The 16,723-nt window shown below is 46.2% G+C and overlaps 1 protein-coding gene across 4 annotated transcripts in view; it reads right to left on the bottom strand.

Moving 5' to 3' along the window:
* LOC147639416 (flagellar radial spoke protein 4-like) overlaps positions 1-16,723 on the bottom strand; it is a 129,692-nt gene that overhangs the window by 67,317 nt on the left and 45,652 nt on the right. The window contains exons 3-4 of one of the 4 annotated variants that reach the window (XM_086791121.1): positions 8,132-8,383; positions 7,608-7,851 (exon numbers count right to left, since the gene is read on the bottom strand). In XM_086791121.1, coding sequence (XP_086647247.1) covers positions 7,608-7,851; positions 8,132-8,383 — 496 coding nt within the window. The remainder of the gene's footprint in view (positions 1-7,607; positions 7,852-8,131; positions 8,384-16,723) is intronic. The other 3 variants (XM_086791131.1, XM_086791133.1, XM_086791125.1) reach the window with 3 other exon arrangements.

Genomic DNA, 16,723 nt, shown 5'->3' with positions numbered 1-16,723 from the left:
TCCTGCCAAATGTGCTCCTAGTCCTCCCTGTCTATCTATGTAATCCGAGATCTCGTCAATGTATAGACCAAATAGAGTAGGAGACAAGGGGCAGCCCTGCTTCACCCAATAGTGCTGTGTATGATCTCTAAGTCACCTCCTGGAGCCCGTACTCTGCATGTGACTGACTCAGAGTGTAATGATCCCCCAAAGCATCTCTGCTGGCACTCCCATATCCTGCAGTCTCCTCATCAGTCGCACGGTATCAAAAGCTTTGCGAAAATCCACAAAGCAACAGTATATCCGATGCCCGTGAGCTCTCCCATCCTCAATGATCCCCCGTGGTGTAAAGATATGATCTAGTGTGAAGTGCCCTCTCCTGAAGCCTGCCTTCCCTGGTGCTCTAAGTCTCTGCTCCTCGGACCATCTACTAAGCTCTTGGCCAAGGTGTGTGACCAATCATGATAGTCCTGTAGTTGTTGGGGTCCATGGGGTCTCCTGCTTTCAAGATAGGTACAATAGTATTTGATAACCAGCTGACAGGGAAGCCCTCACATAAAGCTCTGTTAAACATGTGAACCAGTAAAGGGGCTAGCGTGTCCCTAGCATGGGAGAAATGCTCGGTGAGGAGTCCATCATGATCCTGTGCATTCCCAATCTGCATCCTGTCAATAGCATCTCTCACCATGCTAAGGTGAAAGAAGGAAGAGTGTGGGGGATGAGGTTCGGGTGGATGGGGGAGAGGTGGCTGCTCGGGGGTATAGTAGAGAGAGGTGGCATAGGTGTGCCAGATGCTGGGTGAAGTAATCGGAGTCGGAAGGCGATGATCCTGGAAGATCCTCCAGGCCTCCTTACAGCCCCTTCCAAGAAATAGCTGGTATAGCTCCTGCTCAAGCCTAGCTAGGTAGGCTCTCTTCTTTCTCCGTGTGAGACGTCGAAAGACCACTCACGCCTACTGGTGACGTAGATGGGCTTGGGTATCACGACATTCCTCGTCGTACCAGCTATTCTATGGGACAGCCCCTCCTGGTGATGTAGGGGTGGCTCCAGAGTGCGGGAAGGCGGCTAAAGCGGACGTATGGAGGGTGGTTGAGATGTTGAAGCTCCTCTCTGTATAGTAAAGCCACCCCTCCCAACCCCCGGGTACCCCCAACTGTGCGTGGGTGTGGGCGGTGAACAGACTCCCATCTGTATCCTCTCACCTCCGGACGCCGACTCCCCTGGCACTGATATGTCTCTATGGATAAGACCAAGTCTCTCCCTCTAAATGTCTCTTCGAACAGACCTGCATCTGTCCTCAAGGCGCCATTGCAGTTCCAAATCGCAATCTCAAGCTTGGTCTCATAGGTCTCGCACCATCATTGGGCACATCGCTCAATGATGATCACCCTCCAATCACTGTACACTTCCCATTTCCCTGCCTTCCGTGCATCCAGGATGCGTGGCATGCACTCCCTCCTGTGTGCCACCTGTGCTAGTGTGAGATCGTCTTTGAGGTAAGTCTTTTCTCCTTTTAGTGCCCGCCTTTTGGTAAGGAATGCTTGCCTTGCCTCCAACCCCGCAAACTTGAGGATGAGTGTGGGTTCCTTGGTGGTGTCTTTGCCCACCCTCCATGCCTCGACGAAGGGGCTATGAGCGATTTCCAGCTTTCTACATAGTGCTATGGTGTCCTCTTTCGGCAAGGCTCCTTCCTTCCATCCCACCACTCTCACATTCAATGCCCTAATCTTCCTTCTTTTCTCCTCTTCAAGTGTGTCATTGATGATGTTTGGGGATGATGGTGGGTTCCGTTGCTTCTTCGCAACCTCAATCCAACTGCCCGCTTCTTCCACTTGTTTCCGTGTCTTCTTAATCACCTCGGCCCATGTGGTTGCCTCATTTGCCTTCTTCTCCTCTTGTTCCTAGAGGGTCTTCATTTGCTCTCTAAGTGTATTCAGCTCATCATTGAGGGATAGTTGAATTTCTCCTTCTTTGAATTGAGTACGTGCCCTCAAGGTCTCGTTTTCCACTTTAAGGGTGGCGACTTGGGCCTCCAGCTCCGTAATTAGCGAGGTGTGGTGGCTGGTTTTTGCATCCAACATTTGGACCATTTCCTTCTGCATCTTGCTTAGCTGAGTTGCCATGTATACCTGCATGTCTACCTTCCACCTATCCATCTCCTCTTGCATGGAGGCACGCAACTCACGCCTAAGGTCATCACTATCCTTGTTCTCCTCGAGCTTCTTTTGTAGGTGCTCAATGTCTATATCCTGCATTTTGCATACTTCTCTCATGGTGGTCAAGCATGTTTTGATATGGGGGTCACCAATCTTTTGTGTGCTCGCCCAAATCGAGTTGTATTTTCTCTCCTTCTCACCTCTAGTCCTTGTTGCCGGCGAGCTGTCCATGTTGGACTGAAGGGGTCCCCCTTCTTGTACTGATTTTGGTCCTCAACTGGTGGCCCCCATAGATGGCTAGCTGCAAGTGGGGAGGCAAGTAGCAGCAGATAGGATTATGTTGCTGCCTTGGGGGCCTGAGCAAGGGCGGGTGGGGAAAGGGGGACGACGAGAGAGAAAGATGCAGGCAGCGAAGAGAGAGAGAGAGAGAGAGAGACTGGGTGGGGAATCATCCTTAAGCATAATGTTCAAATGTCGAGAAAGGAGATCTATCAACTAAGGGAGTGAAGAAGAAGATGAGACAAGTGTTAGATTAGATAGACACTGTCTGCACGAACACAAATCAATGCTCCTTCTGCTCCCTTGTGGATAACTCATCGGGCCTAGAGATGAGAAATCAAAGGAATGCCAAGAATGTTCCTACCCACAAATCATGACAGGCTCACGAAAACCTTTATAGATAATAAAAGTGTCCTACCCCCAATTGGGAATGGGTTCATACTGGCGAAACCACTGGATTCCTAATATCATGTCATACCCCAAAAGAGGAGAGACAATGAAATCTTGCTGGAATGAGGCCTTTTGAACCTGAAAAGAAAGATGTTGTGCCTTTTGAGATATGTGGGTGTAGAGACCAGGTGTAAACCCATCCACCTCCAAATGATAGGGCACTAAGGTACATCTCATTTTGGTAGCCAACTGGGTAGAGATGGCGTCCTCAGAACTTCCCCATGTCAAAAAGGACTACAAACTGGCCACCCTTTGCAGAGCCATAAGCTTGGATCAAGCTTTTCTGTGATTGCAACCTCACCCTCCTGCTTAGCATCAAACACCACAGATGGCATGGGATGCATAGAAGGTAAGAGCTGAAACGCATTGGCGGCAGCAAGAGATGCTGGAGGAGCAAGAGATATGGAAACTGTGGCAGAAGGCTGCTTGGAGGCTTGCTCCGCTTGCTATTTCGGACAATCCTTCTTACCATGCCCCAATGTATGACAGAAGAAACAACGGTTCTCTGTCTGGTACTTTCTTTGCTCCTCTGGAGGAACATAGACTCCAATGATGCCTGCTTTAGCCTTTTCCTCGGGGGTTTTCTTAGGTTTCAATTCCTTATTCTTCTTACCTCCTGGACTAGAGCTAGAACTGTTGTCCTTCTTAGCGTCTTTAGAAGATGGAGTACCCTTCCTCGACTGCGAAACAGATTGCTGCTGCTGGGGTTTGGTACGAGACTAGGGTTGTTTTGACTTGCCTCCGTTCATCTTCATTTTGAGCGAGAGTAAAGCCCGGTCATATGTGCTGGGTTCAAAGTTGCGAACTGTGAACCGAATGTTAGAATCCCATCCACAAATGAATTGATCCATCTTAGCCCACTTAGATAACCCTACCTGTTGTGCTAAAGTGATAACCTTACCGGGAAACTGAAGCACAGGCAACCCATTCCGTTTGAGTCCATAGAACTCATCTACCAGGTTGGTCATATAGTGGGGAGGGAGAAATCTGGTCTTCAGGTCATGGACGAAGGTGTCCCAATGAAAAGTTGTGACACCTGTGGTCAGGTCTGTATGTAAACTAGACCAATGTTGCCACCAAGTGATTGCCTCACCTGTGAGGTGGGAAGCCGCTACGTGGACTTTATCTTGCAAATCTGTCAGCTTAGCCACAGGAAAATATGCATTAAATTGATGAATAAATTGATTGACAGCTGAATGATCACACTTACTGTCATACTTCCTAAAATTTGGTTGAGCCCGGATGACGGTCGTTGATGTTGCGGGAGTCTAGCTAGTCGCACCTATGGGCAAAGAGAAGGAAGAGAGGGTATGTTGAAAATGTAGATGCATGGCCTCCCTTTCCCTTTCCCGCTTATTGGGTCCCAAATTATCCACTAAAGGGGCCCCTCGTATTGCTAGGAGTATTTGCTTTATTACTTTGAAAAGAATGATTGTAGGACTGACTTTGGGGCTGTAGATAAGCCAAACGCAAGACCTTCGGAAGACCAAGAGTTGGGCTGACTGTACACTGTTGTAGAAGCACCAATGATGATCAATCTCAATGCCAATGCACTCTTCCAAGGGGCTGTAGGAAGGCTGCAAGACTGAGGCTAAGAGAAGGCTGAATTGGGACTGTTCTATGGCTGTGAATATGCAATAATGATGACTGAATATGTTGTGTTTTCCTTCACCTGGGAGGATGGAGAACAATGATGAGGTATGAATGCTGAATTCTGATGTGAGGCTGGGAAGAGCTGTTGGACTGAAGCGCTTCTTCACAAGGCTGATGCTGATGCGTTTTCTGGATGGCTGAATACTTGTATGCTTGATCGATGATGAATGCAATCTCTTGCTATTTATATGCATGTATATGGCTGGTCGGCTGGCTGTAGGGCATTTCGGCTGATGTAAATAAGCTACACGATTAGAATATGCTGAATATAATGCTAATAATGCTGGTCGACTGGATATTAATGCTGCCAACTGGATGATTAGCTTGGATAAAATGGTCTAAGGCTTATGCAATTGATTATATGCATATGCAATGGTTCGCATATGGTTCGCATGCACATGAGATGAATGCTATGATGACCTAATGCAAACCCTAAGGCTTCTATTGACTTCTACATGAATGAATGATTCTCTTCAAGTGGGTTAAGGGACTTGACTGATTGACTAAGGCTGAGGAAAGACCTACGTTGCTCATGCCTAATATATCCTGGACTGGGGCTTACAATGGGGCCACGGCATACGACAAAATCATATCCTAAAGGGTCCTACTGTTGTACAATGATGCACTGATGATGAGCCATCTTGTCACCGTGCACTACAGTGCAAAGTGCATGTGACACAAGAGGACACAAATATCCTCCTTATATTTGGCTTTCTCTACGTGATGGTCTTGCCACCAACCAGAAGAGATCGGTCGTCCATGTTAGCCCAGCATGCCCAAGATGTGCAAGAGCTTCAAAGACAGTCAGTCTACCATTGCTTATGGGAGTGCCAGGAAGCATAGAGGTTTTGTTGCAATAGCTCATCTTCTTAGAAAGATGAGGAAGGATGCTTACATTTCTTTTGGTGCTATCATTTGGTGAGCATTTGGTTTACACAATCAAACCCACAGCTCAGGTATGAAGGGAACGAGAAGGATCTGGTCATTATGATCAGTCCGGGAGTTGCTCAGCAGTTGTCTTCAAGACATGCCGGCGTCAGGATACGTTCCACCTGCATAGAGGCTAGATAGTGCATGGGAGATTATTGCTAGCACTGCAGCCTGGCACATTTGAAAGGCTAGATGCACTGAGGCCGTTGAGGGCACTTTGGTTTTTGAGTCACAGTGCATTTGCAGGACTTGAAGTGATATCATCCACACCCTCATGGCCACATGGGCCAGAATCCAGGGATCTACGGTTCTTTTATTGTAATCAGAAGACTTGGCATCTAACTTGTCTTGTCACTTCTATGTGGATGGGTGCCACTGATTGGGCGAGGGGATAAAGCATCTTAGCACTGTGTTGTCAGATTACCCTCCTTTGAAGGTGTGCCTTGATGATATATGGAAGGGTTTAGGAAATAACTCTCAAAATACCTGAAGGCTTGCTTCAGGCAGGAGATGACCGGTCAGCGCACAAGTGGAGACCATTTGCCTAGTCACTAAGAGATAGGAGCCTGTTCTACAATAGTAGATGTTGCCTGACTGCAGTCAGCGTAGTCTTTGGTAAGGCTTGGGTGGAAACCTGGCTACATATTTTTTTTCCCCCTAGAAAAGAGACTTCTAGTAAGTATGAAAAAATATACAAAAGGCAGATTTCAAACCAAACAGGGAGGAAATCTTAACCAAGCAGGTGGGTTGTGCTGCCAACAAGGTCCCATATGAGTGCCAGTGAAAAAAGTTGCCATAGTCCCACTCTCTCATAAACTGGCTCTCAGAGGCTTGTGAAAAGACAAAAACGTCTTCAGGCTCCAGCTGAGATATTTTTAGGAGGCTGACAGTGTTGTTACTAGGCTATCTGCCATCCTGTTTCAACCTCCAGTACCCTTGTTGCCTCCATGAAAACAGCATCCATAGAGGATGAAGGCCGGAAAAGGGATTCTGCATTGCAGTTGGAAGACACTCTAGGTAAAACTAGGGGAAGGAAAGGTGGAATGAGAGCAATCTGGTGGAATCAAAAGCCAGAGATTGCCACCCCCCATCCATCCTACCCTAGATGCTACTAAAGCCCATAGACCACTGTGGCCCTTCATGCCACCTGTATCTCATTGCACAACCAACGTCCTCCTCCTTGTGCATGCTATGTGTGCCGTCTTGCATACATGACCCCGCTACCTCCATCCTCCATCTTCATCTGCAACCGCCTTAAAACAGGCTGTGCATCTGTAGGACTAAAGGAGCCCACAGCCTGAGTCTCACACAATCGCTTAAACTCCATCTTAACATGGGTAGAACACAAAAACCATACAAGGGCTCGCAGGCAAGCTCACCATGCTCTGTTCACAAGAACCATGCACCCCCCAACGTGAATGGAGCCCTACATGGAACATGCACTTTGTCCTAACCGTGACAACTCCATACACCGGAGCCCACTTTCCAAGTGCCTAGCTGAATCTTGGCCAAGGCCTGATATGGGTGCTAATCTCTTGGGAGTCCTCCCTGGCAGAGATATCTACTTATAAGCAATCCACTCACTTATGTAGGCTTTGACTAAATATTTAAAGTTCCAGTTAATAAAAGCAGTGTCCTTAATTCACTTTACATTGTCCTGAAAATGATAAGCCTATCACTATTAATGAAAATGGCTTACTTAAGTCCTTTAGAGACCTTCCCAAAAAAAGGAGCCTTGCACTTTATTGGGAGATTCAATAATAATAATGAGATCAAGCACAAGTCCCCTGAGAAAACCATGCAACTTTCTTCAACCCTAATTGCGTGTTACTCATTTGTGTTTTGAGTCAAGGCTAGAAAAATGCTTTTAGGCATAAAGTCTACACTGGTAAAAGCCCACACTCACAACCTGGTCTTCTAGGCGCTCTAAAATTCAACTTTCTTCTCTTTGTTTTTGTGGGTTATTTGTTATGTATCGAGTGTTGGAGTTCAAACTCATGCCCCTTCCTGGGCAGGGTGATAAAATAGCCACTTAGGCAAGGGTTAGTAATATTCTTCAAAAGCACGCACTTAGTCAAGTATAAAGAAAAAACTTCGTTCCAAGTAAAGTGTATATCTTAATTCTTGATTTGCTTGAAAGTAAGAGAGAAATGTGAATACATTAAGATTGCCTGTCAAGAACTTTGTAAGAGATCTAGCTGTCTTGATCTGCAACGGCGTGACATCTGGCAACTGGGTAAAAGCTTCTCCTAGCCTGCTACAAGCCCAATACGTGTATGCATTTGTCCCTTCCTTCTCTTGTGGTATGGCTTCGATCGGTCTACCAAACTCAGCCGGTTTAAATTCCACCTCCGCTTCTGTCTGGTCATCTTGCTGTTTATCGGTTTCAAATATATAGTAGTTTCTGTAGAAGGCAAAATCCTAAAGGCTTACAAATACACTGCTTTATGTGATTCTTGTGTAAGTTCGAATGCTAAGAATTGCTTTATGTGATTCTTAAGTAGGTTCGAATGCTAAGAATTGCATTATGCAAGTCAACTTAAGTTTTGATTTTTTTAGTAAAAGTTTGTTTGTGTGTATTTAGATCATATATACCATTTTTGTTTATTTAAGTATTTATCTACACTCAATACAAATTTTGAAATTTGATTTTTGTCTACATGTAGAAACTGATGAGAATGTACCCTCGTGTCCCAAAGAACTTTCCAAAAAACCTCACTTTTGAGACTCCAGGCCTTGATCCAAGCTGCTTTAGGGCCAACACAATGTAATAGCTCTCTGTTCGACCAACACCAACTCCCACTGCCTCAAAAAAATTACTTTCAGTCAAAAAATCCACCACCTCAGCACCGTTCTCAGGATCAGCTACCTCTTCTTGCTCCCCTTCCTCTGCATCTGGATCAGGTGGAGGTTTTGTTGCCACGCTGAGATATCCACTAAACAATCAGATTTTGAGTTCAATTGAGCATATACACATATCAATACATACATCCATGTCGCCACACTGAGACATCCACTAAACAATCACATTTTGAGTTCAATTGAGCATATACACATATCAATACATACATCCATACATATGCATACATACATATATTTGTGTGGGAGCTGGAGCTCCTACCTGAGCTTGCGTGAACCCCCATGCACTGAAAAGATGCAGGGGGGAAGAGAGCTTGAGCTCTTGCAAGCACACACACACACTCACAAACCCTAATAGAGAACACACAAGGTGAGAGGCTGAAAATCTTCTTCTTCTCTACTCAACACTCAACACACCATATACAAAGATAAGAGTACACAATAATATGAAAGGTACTCAACCAATACATACACGGGTTCTCTATATTGTGAACACGACTAAATGAGCTGGCGCTATAACTATGCCAGTCTCTAGAATGGCTGTCACACAGCCTGTCATCCCACTGGCCGCATATCACCCAAGATCTCACCAACCATGCCAGTGGTGTAAGTGTGGGGCCTATCCCCCAGGCGGGTCATCAGTGTCCACCGCCTCACTAGAGCTCGATATCTCAACACTCCCCCTCGAGCTCAACTCCATCTCATGTACACCAAGTGAAGCCCTGAATCTGCGGAGCTTCTCTATACCCAATGCTTTGGTGAAGATGTCAGCTACCTGATCCTCTGTGCTGACATAAACAAGGTCAAGGTCTCCTGCCAAGACCTTCTCTCTGACGAAGTGGTAGTGGACCTCTATGTGCTTCGTACGAGCATGAAAGACTGGGTTCCTGGCCAACTGTATACTGCTAATGTTGTCACAGAAAATGACAACTTGTCTATCCACTGATAGACCCAAATCTGCAAGTAGCTTTCTCAACCAAGCTACCTCACATGCTGCCATAGCAGCTCCTCTGTACTCGGCCTCCGTACTCGATAGAGCAACCGTAGGCTGCTTCTTGCTGCTCCAAGTCACAGCAGCACTCCCCAAAGAAAACATGAATCCACTGGTAGATCTTCTATCTGAGATACTACCAGCCCAATCAGCATCTGTGTACCCATGTACACATATCTCTGTCCCAGTCTCATAGAATAGTCCACAATGCAAAGTAGACCTCACATACCTCAGTATGCGTCTGACTGCATCCAAATGCGGTTTCCGTGGAACCTGCATAAACTGACTCACCAACCCAACAGCATAGCTCAAATCTGGTCTGGTGATCGTCATGTAGATCAAGCTTCCTACTATGCTCCTATACATAGTAGGATCCTCCAAGATCTCTCCTGAATCTGCACTCAACTTGCCATTCTGATCCAATGGCACAGAAATAGGCTTACAGCCTGTCATACCATACTTGGACAACATGTCCAAGCCATACTGTCTCTGCAGTAATCCAATACCATGTGGTGACCTAATTACCTCAATGCCTAAGAAATATCTGAGCTCCCCCAGATCCTTCATCTCAAACTTCTTTCTTAGCAAGATCTTTACATCAAAGATCTCTGCATCATGGTCCCCCATAATGATCAAATCATCTACATAGATGACAACAAGCACAACTCCTCTATCACCATGTCTCACATACAATGAGAAATCTGCATTGGCTACATGAAAGCCAATAGTGACAAGATATTCAGAAATCTTGTCAGACCATGCTCTTGGTGCTTGCTTTAAGCCATACAAGGCTTTCTTCAACCTGCGAACATGCTCGGGGTGACCCACATCCTCATATCCAGGTGGCTGCAACATATACACCTCTTCTTGCAAATCCCCATGCAAGAATGCATTCTTTACATCCATCTGATGTAAAGACCATTGCTTTGACGCAGCCACTGCTATCACAACTCTCACCGTTGCCATCTTGGCAACTGGGCTGAAAGTTTCCTCATAATCAATCCCATATGTCTGCACATATCCTTTGGCTACCAATCTAGCCTTGTACCTGTTTATGCTCCCATCACTGTTATGTTTAACTTTGTACACCCACTTGCATCCAATGGCTTTCTTGCCTTCTGGCAATTGCACTAAATCCCAAGTTTCATTTCCATAAAGTGCATCTATCTCCTCATCCATAGCTTTCTCCCAATTCACATTTCCAACAGCCTCATCAATGCATGTGGGCTCAACAACCTGCACAACCTTTGCCATATATGCATAGTGATGTGCCACATAACCATCATATGTAAATCTCTGCACAGGGTTCTTCACTCTCCCTGATCTTCGCAGCTTTTCATTCATGGCTTCCATAGCCTTCTTTACACCAGGTGTTCTCATAGCTGGGATCCCAAGCTCCTCATCAAGACTCATATCTGAGCCACTAGACTCTCCATCAACATGAGAATGCCCTGCAGAAATGTCAGGCATACCAAGGGGCTCAACCACTTTCTCTTTTCCTTTACGTGATGTACTAATCACATTTGCAGGACTGGTATTATGACACAACCTGCCACTCCATGGTCTATCAACAGACCCACTAGATGAGGACTCTCCTGGTCCACTCAAAGACTGTGATTGCTGACCTGCATTCTGTGCAACCACACTTCCACTCACATCAGCCCCAATAGCTTCTTTTTCAGCAGCATACCAGCTGCTCATCTCATCAAAGACAACATCCCTGCTTACCCTCAACTCACGTGTAGCAGGTTTATAACACCTGTATCCCTTTTGCTCAAGGGAATATCCAATAAACACACATTTTTCAGCTTTCGGATCCAGCTTAGTTCTCAGCTCATCTGGCACATGCACATATGCAATGCATCCAAAAACTTTCAGATGAGACAAATCTGGTTTTCTGCCAGTAAACCTCTCCTCTGGAGTTACATCATGTATGGCTGCAGTTGGAGTCCTGTTCATGATGTATACTGCTGTAGAAACAGCCTCGGCCCAATAGCAATGCGGCATATTCTTCTCTTCCATCAATGCTCGCGCAATCTCAGCAATGTGCCTGTTTTTCCGCTCGGCAACTCCATTTTGCTGCGGAGTATATCTGCATGTGAACTGTCTCCGAATACCATTCTTCTTCAAGAATTCAGAGAACTCATTGGAGAAGTACTCTCCCCCTCCATCTGACCTTAGGCACTTTACATATTTCCCTGTTTGCTTTTCAACCAAAACTCTGAAATTCTGAAAGTGAGTGAACACCTCACTCTTCTCCTTCATGAAATATACCCACACTTTCCTTGTGTGGTCATCAATGAAAGTGACATAGTACCTACAGCCTCCCATAGACACGGTCTTCGTAGGACCCCATACATCTGAATGCACAACATCTAGTGCATTTCTGCTCACATATCTGTTACGTGGAAACACATGCTTTGTTTGCTTTCCAAATTGGCATGCTTCACATATTTTCTGCATACCTTCCACTTTAAATTTTGGCAGCCCTGTCACAATTCCTTTTGTCTGCATAGATTTCAATCTCTGCACATTTACATGTCCAATTCTTTTATGCCATATGTCTGTGTCTGCAACAACTCCTGAACCATTTGCAAACATCGCAGCACTCATTTCAGGCATGTCTACATCCAACGTAAACATTCTGCCCACTCTGTTGCCTTTTGCAACTAACCTGCACTTGTCTTTGAAATCTTCAACATAACACCCATCAGGGTTAAACCGAACCTGCAAACCCTGCTCAATCATCTGGCCAACTGAAACCAGATTCTTTGTTATGTTTGGTACATGAAGTACATCTGCAAGGTACTTCACTTTGCCATCCTGCATAGACAATGGCACATCTCCAACGTGGGCAATTGGATGAGCAGTGTCATCCCCTGTTTCCACAAAACCTGGTCTTTCCGGGTTTTTCATCTCCTTGAACCACTCTCCATGACTCGTCATGTGGTTCGAAGCGCCTGAATCCACATACCATACATTATCTTTTTGTGCTGCATCAACATTTTCAGACATGGCATTCACGACATGCTGCATAACAAACAACCTTTCATTATCCTCATTATTTCTGCTTGAGGATGCATAGTTGTTTTGCTGCACTTTCCCATTTTGCATGTCAGCCTGCTTCTTATAACATTCTGCCTGCACATGTCCAGTCTTACCACAATAATAGCATTCACGTGCATCATTGTATTGCCTTTGCCAATTTCCACGGCCTCTTTGACTCCCCCTGCCTCTGAATTTGCCTCTTCCACCTACGTGTTGTTGTTGTTGTTGATTCTGGGACTGTTGTTGTTGCTGCTGCTGCTGGCCATAATTCTGATTACCTGTTCGGCCACCTCCTTGACCGCGTCCACGGCCTCCTCTACCTCGTCCTCTTCCTGAACTCGTGTAGAAGGCCTGTTGCTCTGAACTGTTTTTGCTTTGTGAAGACTGTTGGTCTTCACCCAGGCTCTTCTCTTCGATAATCAGCATAGACACCAAATCTGTAAAGTTGGGAATGTTTTCCCGAGTCTGAATGGACGTCTTGAACGCCTTGTATTGTGGCCCGAGACCACGTAGACAAACCTCCACCTTATCATCATCATCTACTGACACACCAATAGATGCAAGGGATTCCACAATACCCTTTATCTTCAACGCATAGTCATTCACAGACATGCTCTTTTTCTCCACAGTATGAAGTTCATTCTTCAACTGTATCTTACGTGCCTTGGTGTTTGTTTCATAAAGCTTTACCAAGGTGTCCCACGCCTCCTTAGGGGACTTGGCATCCTGAATGTGCCCAATCATGGTGTCCTGTATACTAATGGAAAGCCAATACATAACCTTCCTGGCTCCTTGGTTCCAATCTTTAAACTCTTTCACATCTGCAGCGTCGGATTTATATCCGGTATCTCCGGTGCCTCTTCATGCTCACCTTCTATGTAGTCCCAATAGCCTTTTCCCATCAGGAAATTCGTTAACCTGAACCTCCAAGCATGGAAGTTATTCTTATCAAGCTTCTCAGCCACAATCTGAGTTATCCCATCATTTGACATCTTGCCAAACAGACAATTTTACCAGAAACTGCACTCTGGTTTTTCTGCACAAACTGCTGTTTTCTGCACAGCGGTACTGTAGTACTCTCAGATGTCACAACCAGTGACTCCAATGTGCATACATACACCCAATGGCAACTGTAGACCTCTTTGCAGCACCCACAGTGTCTGCACAGTCAATCTGTCTTCCTGCAGTTCTTAAAACAGAGTTCTGCAGAGAATCGATGACTTACCCGCAGTGCTCGAAATCGCCTGCTTTCTGAAAATGGAGGTCCAGACGCGCCCGAAACGCGTTTTTGGCCCGGAAATTCAGTCCAAAGGACTCAGTCCAAAGGACTGTATAGTTGCCCTATAGCTTCACTCCCGCGAAGAAAGCTCCTCAATCGGAGATCGTTTGCCGGTGCCTCCCGTAGAGCTCCCGACAAGGGTGTAGTCACCAACACAATAGGGAAGAGTAGTTGAAGCTCTTACCCTCGTACCGCTTCCTGTGGTTCTCTTGCTTGCAGCTCAGCCCTTAGCACGAACCAGGATCTGATACCATGAAAAGATGCAGGGAGGAAGAGAGCTTGAGCTCTTGCAAGCACACACACACACTCACAAACCCTAATAGAGAACACACAAGGTGAGAGGCTGAAAATCTTCTTCTTCTCTACTCAACACTCAACACACCATATACAAAGATAAGAGTACACAATAATATGAAAGGTACTCAACCAATACATACACGGGTTCTCTATATTGTGAACACGACTAAATGAGCTGGCGCTATAACTATGCCAGTCTCTAGAATGGCTGTCACACAGCCTGTCATCCCACTGGCCGCATATCACCCAAGATCTCACCAACCATGCCAGTGGTGTAAGTGTGGGGCCTATCCCCCAGGCGGGTCATCAGTGTCCACCGCCTCACTAGAGCTCGATATCTCAACATGCACCTAACCCAAGCTTGCACACCCTTCGTTGTGCTCTTCTGCTCACAACCTCCCGCCATTCGCCCCTGTACTCCTGGCTCCTGCTGCGCCCCCTCACATGCAGCACATCCCCCACTTTCCCTCAGCCTCAGAGTCGGAATTTTGTTCCTATCCAGGGATGGGGAGTTGTAAGGTTCCTCCTGCCCTCTTGTAATGTTTATGTGTAATTAATTCCAAACTAGTTAATTGTGAGGAGAGAGAAAGTGATAAAAGTGCTCTCTTTTGCACAAAGGCCTAATGAAAAGTTAGAAGGCCTGGAAAACTTTTGTGGCATATTTTCTGTGAAGAACGAGGTTCACCTGTGTTGAAACATTAGAAATTTTGGCCTTGACCCTAATGTCGACCCTAGGAGTGCATGTGTGTAAAATTACACATGTGCATGTGTGCACCTGTATATATGCGTTCACCATAATTAGTAAATTGTATGGATTAATTGAATTAGCAAAGACAACCAAAATAATGAGGAATTGAGATTAAGATAATTGGTCGAGGACCCTTGAAAAGAGAGAGAGAAAGAAAGAAAGAAAGCTATATTAACGTCTACTAGAGGCCGAACTCGACCTATGAGACAAATCAATGTACAACTGTCAATGTCTTCAGGATGTCCATTAAAAAAAAGTACAAAATGAACATGAAATAAAATATGAAAGTACTGAGCTAGTGGGGGGGTGTGATGGATGGAGCACTACTGCTAGAGGCTCAGTATGCAACCTATATGCGTAGGGTATACAAGAATGCAATGCAGATTTGTCTAGCTCCAACCAGTACCATAATGGGGGTGTAATATGTGATACATAGGCGATGGTGGCGAGGCAAAAATACCTCGGAGCATAATCTCCAGGTGTGAGGTGTAAGTGAGCTAGCCCTGGATATGGTGCTGATGTCGAGCCCGTATCTCTGTGATCTCCCTCTTATGTAGTCTGGGAGTCTGGTAGCCTAGTGCTCTCGGTCTTCGTCTGGCTCGGAGGTTCGCAACGCGCTGAAGTGTAACCCCCTCCTGTGTCAGGGTAGGTACTGGGATAGATCTCTGGAAGAAATCAGTGAGCTGGAGCTGGAGCCCACCTCTCCCTGTGGTATGAGTCCGTCCGTATCAGTGTCTCTCTGTGGCGCTGTGTCTCTAACAAGAACTAGCCAAATCTGCGCTGGTCTGCGGACTCCATGATCTGGCGGAGTGAGGGATGTCCACTGAAGATGGTGGTGTATCTCTCTCTAATGACACTATATGCTCTGCATCTGCATACATAATGTTCCTCACTCTCAACCTCCACCTGGCATAGTCTACATATCCTCTCTGCTCTGGGGATCCATGCTACCCTACTTGCCTCAATCTCAAGCTGGTGTGATGACACTCTGAGCTGGCCAATCGCCACTCGGGCACTGTGAGGCATGTACACATCCATGTATCCGGGTCTCTGTATGAATCCATAATCTAAGATACGCATAAACTGATCTCTGTAGTATAGCATCTTCAGCGGTGGAGGCTAATTGTGTGCAATCCAAGTCTCTTGAGTGTATCGCTGCCATAAATCCTGCCGAAGGACTCTGTTCCTCTCACTATGAGAGAGCTGGATGTGCGGTGCATGTATATCATACTGGAAAGGTGGCAAGTGATCTATGTCGAGACCATGCTAAGTGAGCCACTGTATCCTCTGTGAATACCATGATCTCCTATCTCCACTCTCTGCGAGCTGCCTGGACGCCTCAAAAGCTCTATGTGAGAGTCGATCTGATGGCATATCTCTGATCCTCTGTATGAAGCAGAGCGTCTAGAATAGGGCCTCTACTAGCATAGGAGGTGCAGAAAACTCCGTCAGGACAATGTCATGTGGGACGGAGGGTTTGCTGTGGATCATCCGTGAGAGCATGAGAATCTAAGGCCTCTCTATCTGAGACCATGTGGAGGTGGCGAGCCCAGGTGCCCATACTGCTGCAGCATACATCAAAGCACGGGTGACTAGTGTGTCAAACAACCACCCCTTCGTGCGGGGCTCTTGGAAGTGTGCCTGGTGACACTGTCTCTCTAGCATGGCCAGAGCTGCATACCCTCGTGTGAGTCTATCTCTGGCTACCTGTGCCATAGTAAATCTTCCTGGCAGAGTCATAAATGTAATCCCCAGGTACACATATGAGTCTACCACCTCTACCTGTCCTCCTGCTAGTGTGAAGATGGCCTGTCGTCGAACCGGCCCTGAGGTGTGGAAGATCATGGCCTTGGTTTTCCCAAGGTTCACTGTAAGGCCCCTCTGTGTGCAGAAGTCATCGAGAACATGGAGATGGTGCTGTAGTCCCATCCGCGACTCAGAGACCAAAATAATATCATCTGCATATAGCATAATGTGGACTGTGGTACCTGAGATGTCTACCCCGTCCCCACCACCGTGACCAATGAAGTCAGCCACCTCATCGATGTATAGCC

Source organism: Cibotium barometz, chromosome 4, assembly GCF_041138505.1.
Source record: "Cibotium barometz isolate CiBa-2024 chromosome 4, ASM4113850v1, whole genome shotgun sequence".
In the NCBI taxonomy this organism is placed as follows: Eukaryota; Viridiplantae; Streptophyta; class Polypodiopsida; order Cyatheales; family Cibotiaceae; genus Cibotium; species Cibotium barometz.
This window is presented reverse-complemented; position numbering and strand designations above follow the sequence as displayed.